Consider the following 9,372-nt stretch of genomic DNA (forward strand, 5'->3'; position numbering starts at 1 on the left):
GATCCCCCTTGCACAAAACTAAACCACATTTCCAAACTTGTGAACCATGTATGTGTCATTTTTTAAATCTTTCCTTGGCCTCAGATCGGGTATCTTTGCAACTGATCCAGACTGTTAACATGGTAGCAAAGATTCTCCATATAAATCATATGCTCAATTCCAAAATCCATGTCTCTCCTTTCTTTTTTGTGTGGTGGTTTGGCTCCACTTGCTCTTACTAAGGGATGCACACTTCAAACAGGAAGTACTCTTTGTGCCCATTTGACATCTTTGATAAAGGAACAAGTGTGAGAAAGTGAAGGATAGGGTTTTCCTCAAAATGATGTTTGGTTCCACTTAATTAAACAAGAAAAGAAAAAAAATTGTATTTATTTGTGAACAAACCTCAATATTTAGAATATAAATATAGCCCGAGTCTGTCCTTGAGATTACTCATTTGTAATTTGCTAATGATAATTTTGTCTTTTGTCAAACCAGGCCATACTATATCTTTTTCAAGATATTTCTAGCAAAGAAATAAATTTTCAAAAGAGTGGTGTTTTTTAGTCACAATACCCCTTCTTCTCTAAGATTAGAAATCTATAGAAGACTTGGAGTTAAGGAGATTGACTTAAAACTCTAGTAATAGGCGGGTCGGTTTCAAGTTTTAGCAGGACGGTTCCTGGTTCCATACCCAAATTGACACCCTTAGGTTTCTCTCATTATGTTGTAGAAACTGAAATCCATCCACAATCTAGAAAATACAACAAACAGAAATAAAAAACAATCACACACAACTACATACACAAGAATTTACGTTATTCGGCAAGGTGCCTACGTTCATAAGAGATAACAGTAGTTTCACTAGCAATAGGGTTACACTTGCTCTTCCCCACGCTCTCTGTTGCTTACAGAGAAATTCTTGTTACCCTAATAACCTCATAACAATTTATTGGGAAACAAAGAGATGTAATTTCCTGAATTACCCCCATGTAAATCCTAAAAATCTATGGGCTTTTAATGGCCCTCTGGAGGCAGCCCACAAACCCAATCTATAGAATACAAGACATCAACCCTCAACAACTCTTACCAATCTTCTTTGCGGGACAACTTTTATGGGAACTGTATGTACCCAAAATCGCTCTTGAGATTACTTCTCCCTTCCATAGAGTAAGCAGACTTACTTTTTCTCTATAAATTTTCCCCTTCTTAACATTCTCATAAAAACAGCCAAATACGATCTTGGGGCAAGCAGACATAGCTAGAATTTGCAAAATTGGAACATGTAGTGTGACATTTTAACTATCAAGTGAGTCCCACACACACTCACAGAGAGAGTGTGTCCCTTTGATCATTGAAAATTTAAGGAACAAATGTAAAACAAGATCTTTATCCTCTCAATTTGTCTGCCCCTCAATTTCCTCAATTCTATCTAATAGGGGGTGAAAATGACCACCCTACCCCCTACCCAAACACACTGCCTGGGTTGGGGTCCACCTCCCTTTATTTGAGGGAATTGAGGAAATTGACGGGCAGGCAAATTGAGGTGATATTTTTCCGTTTGACACTCCTTAAGGTGTCAAGAAATTTGTAATTTTACTTTTATAAAAAAGAACACTGCTTCGGCGCATGAAATGACCACCGTACTCTTGGGATTTTTTGCCTTTCAATGGGGGTGCGGTGGCCATTTCACATGCCCTTGTGTTTGGGTGCAAGGTAGTGCACAACATGCACCCAAGTGGCGCTCTTTCTCCCTTTAATTTTTTATTCCTTGTTTTATTTTCAAAAGTCATTTAATGCAATAGAAGTAAAAAAAAATTCAAACAGTAGAAAGTCATTTAATGTAACATAATGCAGTAGTTATGTGAAATGTTAGATTGAAAAATCTGCATTAAATACTTTTAGTAATAAGACAAGGGGCAATTGAATGAAAGTGTCAAGTAATTTTTTTTTATTGGTAAACAAGGCATCAAATTCTAAATACACCCTTTGAGATGTCATTCAGACACTCCCAAAATTAAATTCAAAGTTTCAAACTAGTAAAGACATAAAGCAAACCAATTATCTTTACCGAAAAGAGAAAAAAAAAGCAAACCATTTATTTCTGGAAGGACCGAGTTTTCCTTCAGCCACGCTGAATGGAAATCCATTTAGCGAGGCAGCAAGGCAGCTTCAGATGTGTGCAAAGGGTATCAGAGGATATTTTGGGAATCATACTAAAACCTAGGAGGAATTTGTGAACCCAAGATGGTGGGAACCCATTCACCAGGTTGTGGAGGGAAACTTGATCCTTTCTGAAATGAGAAGAACATGTAGGAATTGGAATAATTCAGTTACATCTGCAAGGAAACCCCAGGGAGGGATAGGACTTGGGACAAAGCTGGTTTGTTAGGGAGAGACAGAGAATGGGAAGCGCATGCAAAACACATGCGGCATGCATGCAGCAGCTCACACCCAAACAGTTTATGCATCTTCTGCTACTTCTAAAGTTCGTTCTTATTATAAGTATAAACCTAACCACACTGGCCCCTATACCCCATAGCAAGAACCTCCCCTCATTTTCTCCCAACCTGATACACATTATGGCTTCTTCTTCTGTGGTGCTTCTGTTTCTTATTTCACTTCCTTTGGCATTTATCCATGGTGAATTTTTCGACGCTTTAACATCAAGCCCAAGCATGGTGGATTGTGATAATTCTCATCTGCTACCACTTGCCCCTTGTGCACCTTTCGTGCAGGGATTTGATTCTTCACCGCTTCAGATTTGCTGTGATAACCTCCATGATCTCTACCTTCAACAGCCAAACTGCCTCTGTATCTTGCTTAATGACACTGCCATGAGCTCCTTTCCCATTAACAAGACGCTTGCACTGGAGCTGCCACCTCTTTGCAGCCTTCAACTCAACTACTCCATCTGCCCAGGTACTATTTCAATACCAATTACTATTACTAATTTACCTCTCCCTTCCTTTGTAGGCCTAATTGATTCTAGATTTCATAGTAACAAAAGCATTCTTCTTCTTGTTGTCTCTGTTGAAGGGTTTGTTGAGCCTCCGAGTCCCAGATCTCCTGAGTCTCCAGTTTCCGAAGGAACCACTTCCAATCCGTCTACTGCTGGTATATAATGATCAAATCTTATCTTTTTATCTTCAATTATAATAGTTAGTTAACCATTTAGAGGGCCATACCCAGATTTGATTCAGAAATGTATGAATTCACTCTAGTTCTAATTCTTTTGTTTATTGACCTCCTCAGCTTCTCCAGTGGTTGCATCGCCACCACCGAAGTCTACCATGGGCGTTCTGTTTTCACGGAGTAGTGGTGAAAAGTTGAAAATCAATAAGGGAAGCTCAATGTTGCTGGTTGCCACAACTCTTCTGCTCATACGAAGTTCCAGTCTTTTCTACTCATAATTGTAGAGTCCATTAGAGGAGTATCTTATAGTATATAGGTTTGCTTATCAGTTTAGGTTTGTAGCTATAGATATTTAAACTTGGGTGTTGCAGAGTTTGAGATTGGTTGTGTTTATTTCTCTAGAGACTAATTTACTTCAAATACTCTAAATTATTTCTTACAATTTATTTACCATACAACACATGATTTAATTTTCATTTCTATCATTAGTTAATTAACTGAAGACTAGAATATCAGTCACCTCCCAAAACCAAATCGATCAAACAATTTTTCGTCTACCGATCCAGTATCTGCTAGGTATCTCATACAACACCAATTCTTAGATCAATGATTACTCTCTATTTGATCACAAAAACACAAATACACCATGGATGCTACAAATACAACTTCAATCATATAGGAGTTTCAGAAATATAGCTCCACTGGAAACATGAAAGAATAACCAAAAAAAAAAAACTTGGGTTGGGTTTTCTACATTCAGTTAATCTACCTGTGCATTCAAAAATGATGCCCATAATTTAAGGGGGCTCTGCTACAGCTTGCTAAGGCTACTCTGTTACATTTTGATACAACATTATACAATACTAACCCATTCCCCGAGGGAAGGAAAAAGGTGAATGTGCATTTTGGCTTTTCCCATCAAGGAGGGAGACTTACAACGGGTCAGCAAAGAAAATAAAGAATAAAATCCGCATCTCCACAATCTGATCTTGAAGGGGTATGACCACTAGTAAAGATTATGTTGCTGAAGGAGACAAAAACAATGCCAATCACCTAGACATGACCAAGCTTGCAAAAGGTACAGATGCATTTAAAATCGCATCTCCCACATACTTGCAGTTCTCATGATCCAGCTTCAACGATTTTGGGTTTAAGAATCTTTCACAAGGAGGAGATTCTATGTTCTCTAGGCTGCTGCTACTGCTGCTACCATCAATATGATGCTTAGAATCCAAGCTGCCCCTCCTTGGAATGCTCTCTCTAGTACGCCTTCTCTTCCTTGAGGACTTCCACCTTAACTGAGCAAGTAAATCATCCTTGACAAGATTTGGTAACAAATCCGCATCCTTCTTCCCATCATCTCTAGGTTCAAAACAGGGAGCTTCCTTGTTAAGTAAAACGTCAAGGTCCTTCGTTACACCACTTAAATCATACACATCATTTCCCTTCTTCGGTAAAACATTACACACATTGGCCTTATTCCCTGCGTTACCAACATTTCGACTGTTTTCTAGACCAGATAGAACTGAAGACGCAATATCTGGGCTTCCCTTTATATATTTCCACTTGTTAACTACCCAATCCTGAGAATGTCTCAAGTCACCATGACCGAAAATTTTCTTCTGGCGCTCTCCTGCATCATTAACTAGCTTTAATCAGATGTCTGAGGATACCAGTTTCAACCATTATGGTTTTTGTAATCACTTGAAAAATAAGGGGAAAATACTGCAGCATGCACTGTGTATACTGCCACGTATAAGCCTGACGTGGTAATTCTGACTGGTTGATATTTAGGAAATGATGTTGACTCGACAAATACAAGGCTTTAGAAAAAAGGATCAGATCCACCGATCCACCAATCCCATTAAATAATCCTGGGTTGGGGCAACTTTGAGCCAATTCTGACCAAAACCTCACCGATCCTGACCGATTCCAATCTGATCCCAATTGGAATTGGCCACGACCAACCCAGTTCCTGATTAGGTTTTTAAACCCTGGCCACATGTCAAATTTCAAACTGAGATTCAAAATATATTCCCACAATATGTAGGAATACCCTCATATATATGTCCTTGCACCACACGGTGGTTCCATAGCGGTCCTGAATTGCCCCATACCTTGCTTTGAAACTTGACAAACTCAATTTAGGCAGAAATTTGACATGTGATCCAAAGGAATTTGGGGTCCACTGCATTTCCAAGTCCGGTTTAGTGAGTACCAAGCCCCCACTCCCAAAACATAAAACAAATATATACTAGTACTAAATTCAACCTCAACAAATTCCCTAAAGATTATTAGGATTTATTTTTTCTTGGGGAGAGGGGGGTGATGGGGGATTTCTCACATACCAGGAAAGAAAACATGAATTCTATCTTCAGATTCTTTCTGGACCACGATACCTTCCCACCACCCATCGCACCACCATGCATCCACAACAGTTCCAGCATCAATGCTCCAGGAGACTTGTCCTTTGTTAGATGGTGGGCATGGGCGAACGGCTGTCCTTCCCCTTAGACGGAGACCCAAATAGTCAGGTACCAAAACCTTTGATGCCAGAACCCATTCCTACAATCAAACAGATAGCCAAAAAATGAGAAAAAAAATCAAAATAAGGAAATATTTACAGGGCCAGAGCATATTCAAACATATCAACGCATAATTATGATAAGATGAATTCTTACAAAACTAGAGTATATTCAAACATATCATTAACCCATAAATTATCATAAAGATGCATTCTTACCTCTAAATAGTTTGCTTCATCTGCTGCATCTCGAATGTCCTGATATTGCACCTTCAACTTTTCTTTGCGCTTCTTCAGCACCAAGGCTCGGAACCAACAGCCCCTGATACCACTATCCTGAGAGAACACCTCAACACGAGAACCCACTGCTAAATGCAGATGGGACCTTTGCTGGTCTGCCTCTTTTATAGATAAATCAGCATCAGATCCGCCTTCCTTTGGAGCAGATATATCCGCACTGCCATGACCAATAACCAAATTCTCACTGGACTTATGAATATCTCCACAAACTGCATCTTTTACATCCTTTCTAAATTGGAACTGATGGTGGTCCACTTCATCAATGGACGCACGATGTCTTTTTTTGGGTCTAGTTCTGCTGAGAGTGTCATCACCATTTCCTTCCACTTCTAGGCCGCCATCAACATTACCATGCTTCACATTAGTCCTATGCTGGGATGTAGTGTACATATATCTGAGTATTTCCTGCTTCCAATAACCTTGAACTCGGGTGATGTCGAAGGGCTTAACATCATCTTTATCAACCATCCTGTGGCAAACAAATGGTTCCAACCTAGTGTGTTTTGCCTCATTCTGGAACTTCTCAAAATGCTGAGCACTAAGGATTGTTGCTAATCCATCGATGCATTCAACACTGAGATCTTGAAGACAAAGAGAGAAGAAAATCTCTCTGTCATTAAAATCGGCAGGCGAAACATTACCAACCTCATCAATTTTGTGAAACCATCGTACGACAACCATCTTATTGCCTTTGGTGTCCTCATACAGATCTTCTAAGTATGCAACAAGCCTCTTATTTTCTTCAGCCATAATATATACAAAGTCATGGACCTGGAAGAAAAAGGTTGGGGAAAGGGAAAGAAAACCAAAGTACGATAAAAGTTAAAAGACAGACAAATCACAAAATAATTCACAGATAAGAACAGAGATGGACATAATTTTGATTGTTCAAGAGGGCATAAAAAAGGGATGGGGAAGGGGGGTGGGGGAATCAAATTTGGAATCACCAAAATGCACTCACATAAACAGTAACTCCGTTCCTTGAGAAGGATTGATAATGCCTGCGGCGTTTCTTACAAGTCCATGAAGAACCCAACCAGGAAAATCCTTTTGGACGGTGCCCGAGTTCTTGTACATGAAGATTCTAAAATCAAAGAAAGAAATGAAAAACAGATCAGATTCCCATCCATGATAATACAGCGCTAAAATTATGTCAGACAGGCATCAAGCAATGCAATCTACTGGAATAAATGATCCTACCTTAAATGACGGTCTATCTGAAACACGACCATCCTCACTCTCCAAAGAACCGTCAGCCGATTGAGATGACTGATGTGAAGGTAAATCTATACCATCTACATAAAGGACAATTACAATAAAATTAGAGAAGGGCACATGGAAAATAGTCAAGCATGAAAACAATTAGAAATTTGGAAAAGACCAAGTTCAAACAAATAAGCAACAGTTCCAGTTGGAAACCAGAAGCACAACGTTTAAATGTCCCATTAGTCAATCCTTCTACAAACAATGTCTTGGAACACACAACATCAGAATTGATGAACATGGAACCTTCAGGTTATCCATGATTCAAAATTTTTGCTTGGGAAAAGCAGAACTTAATTCTTTCCAACAAAAAGAAAATTGACTACTGAAGAAGAAACTTGTAGACCCAAACCTAGCAGATAGGAGGCCAGAAGGGTCCTGACGTTCTCAACCAGCAGCTATAAAGTGGCAGTTTCCTGCATCCCAGCACATGATTAGTTCCCCAAAGAAGAACAACCATAAAAGGCAGAGGCAGGGAGAAATAACCCTAACATTCAAAGGGCAATATGAAATTTATGAACAATACAGAGCAGCAAAAGAGATGCGGGGAAGGAGGTACTCAGATCTGGGGCCAGCTACAGACTAAGGAGAACTATGAACAAAAAGAGTCGATTTTTTTAGAAAAAAAAAAATACATATACAAATAGGAGGTTGAATTCATAAGGTGAGAAAAAACTTCCCTCCCTGTAATTCCAAAGCCATCATAAGAGAACACAAGATTTGAAGAAATTATCAAGTAATAAGTTCGACGGAAAAGGGGGAAAGCAGAGGTGCATCATCATTAATAAGAAGCGATTTTGCTGATTGAAAGAGCACAAGGACAACTTAGATCTGAGAGTTTCAAACAAAAACTCACCAGAAAAGGTGATAAACCTGCAAATCTAAACAAAATCTGCTAACGTGCGTGCGTGTGTGCCTTCGTATGGGCGTGAGATAGAAAGGGAAAGAGAGAGAGAGAGAGAGAGACAGAGAATAACCTAATGCACCTAATGCATCTAGAACAGAAAAACCTGTATCTTTTACTGTCTTCCAAGTTTCATGTACTCGGTCTGACCCCTTAACCCCACAACGTTCAAGAATCCACGGCCTTCATAAATAGGAGCGGCTTTTGGAAATAAACCGTCTATTCCAGAATCATGGCCATGAATTCTTCTGCTTCCCGTCACCAAAATCATCGATTGCCAATATCTCGCTCGATGTAAGGCACCTAGGCATACACCAACTGAGAAACCCCCAGAAAGTCCTCGACTTGCGGCGATAATGAGCTCTGTAAAGAGCAAAAGGGTGCATATATGCTCCTCGCCCTGTCGGAGGTGATGGTGATGCCGAAGAGCCCAAGGGTTATCAACAAAAAGCCTATTTTTCGATAGCAGATGGTGTTCAAAGCAATTATTGTCCCCTCTGGCTTCTGCTCTGCGATGCCCGTAGGAAAGAAAGAGACGCCGGTGAGATTTGACAAATTATTTGGGAGATTATAAGTATCCAGCAAATCCCTAATAAAAACCACCCTCGTATCAAATCAACCAAAAAGACTACATCTCGCAACCCTTTTCCCTCTCGTGCTAAAACCAGGGGAAAAAAAGAAAGAAATAAAAAAGTCTCCTATTTTCACAAATTTTGTACCTGGAACGACGGACGAGAGCCAATCAACGACATCTCTTCGAGAGCGAAGCTTGAGAAGAGAAGAAGAGGGCGCAAGAGAGAGAAGAACAGAACGATTACGAAGAGCGTAGTAGTAAGACATGTGCCTGAGGCGCCTCTCCTTACCAACCACAGCTAAATCCGAACCTCCATCCTTCCTCTTCAGATAATAATGCACCTCCTTCCTCCCTTTATCATTCGTTACGAAAATCTCTTCCCATCCTACAAACAACGCTAAAGCTGCCGATTTCTCCATCTCACACAAATCTTTCCTCAATTCCCAATCGTATTTCCCCAACTTCACAAGCCTTAAAACAGAACCAGGAGACCCTAATTCTGAAACCTGTGCAGAAAGAATAAATAGGTGGTAGAAAAGAAAGAATTTTTGGGGGAAAATTGAAGGAAGAGAAGGCTCTATAGCCGCTGTGCCTAAATCTCTTCTTATCTCCTGGTTTCAGAGAGAGGATGTAGAGTTCAAATGGCTTTCGGGAACTCATTTTATCGTTGCTTTTTGAGAGAGGTGGAAATTG

General features: G+C 39.8%; 2 protein-coding genes across 3 annotated transcripts; one reads left to right on the forward strand and one right to left on the reverse strand.

Moving 5' to 3' along the window:
• Window positions 1–2,526: 2,526 nt before the first annotated feature.
• Window positions 2,527–3,424, forward strand: LOC122665010 (non-specific lipid transfer protein GPI-anchored 10). The gene is made up of 3 exons (XM_043861065.1): window positions 2,527–2,901; window positions 3,019–3,096; window positions 3,235–3,424. Exons 1-3 carry the CDS (start codon window positions 2,562–2,564, stop codon window positions 3,390–3,392), a joined length of 576 nt encoding a protein of 191 aa, XP_043717000.1. The 5' UTR covers window positions 2,527–2,561; the 3' UTR covers window positions 3,393–3,424.
• A 671-nt stretch (window positions 3,425–4,095) lies between these two features.
• LOC122664576 lies at window positions 4,096–9,164 on the reverse strand. 2 transcript variants are annotated; one of them, XM_043860452.1, is made up of 6 exons: window positions 8,825–9,164; window positions 7,139–7,224; window positions 6,900–7,022; window positions 5,858–6,709; window positions 5,463–5,679; window positions 4,096–4,747 (listed from the first exon to the last, which is right to left on the reverse strand). In XM_043860452.1, exons 1-6 carry the CDS (start codon window positions 9,096–9,098, stop codon window positions 4,164–4,166), a joined length of 2,136 nt encoding a protein of 711 aa, XP_043716387.1. In that variant the 5' UTR covers window positions 9,099–9,164; the 3' UTR covers window positions 4,096–4,163. The 2 variants fall into 2 exon arrangements, with proteins under 2 accessions (XP_043716387.1, XP_043716386.1); XM_043860451.1 differs by having other exon boundaries at window positions 7,139–7,233.
• Between the last annotated feature and the right edge of the window lie 208 nt (window positions 9,165–9,372).

This window comes from Telopea speciosissima, chromosome 6 (genome assembly GCF_018873765.1).
Source record: "Telopea speciosissima isolate NSW1024214 ecotype Mountain lineage chromosome 6, Tspe_v1, whole genome shotgun sequence".
Classification (NCBI taxonomy): Eukaryota; Viridiplantae; Streptophyta; class Magnoliopsida; order Proteales; family Proteaceae; genus Telopea; species Telopea speciosissima.

Bases quoted from the DNA above. Each gene is read 5' to 3' on its own strand.
- LOC122665010 (XM_043861065.1), top strand. From the start codon at position 2,562: ATGGCTTCTTCTTCTGTGGTGCTTCTGTTTCTTATTTCACTTCCTTTG. The intron at 2,902-3,018 runs GTACTATTTCAA...TCTCTGTTGAAG, and splicing joins CAACTACTCCATCTGCCCAG to GGTTTGTTGAGCCTCCGAGT. The intron at 3,097-3,234 runs GTATATAATGAT...TGACCTCCTCAG, and splicing joins TTCCAATCCGTCTACTGCTG to CTTCTCCAGTGGTTGCATCG.
- LOC122664576 (XM_043860451.1), bottom strand. From the start codon at position 9,098: ATGGAGAAATCGGCAGCTTTAGCGTTGTTTGTAGGATGGGAAGAGATT. The intron at 7,234-8,824 runs GTACAAAATTTG...TCCTTTATGTAG, and splicing joins GCTCTCGTCCGTCGTTCCAG to ATGGTATAGATTTACCTTCA. The intron at 7,023-7,138 runs GTAGGATCATTT...CTTTGATTTTAG, and splicing joins CAGATAGACCGTCATTTAAG to AATCTTCATGTACAAGAACT.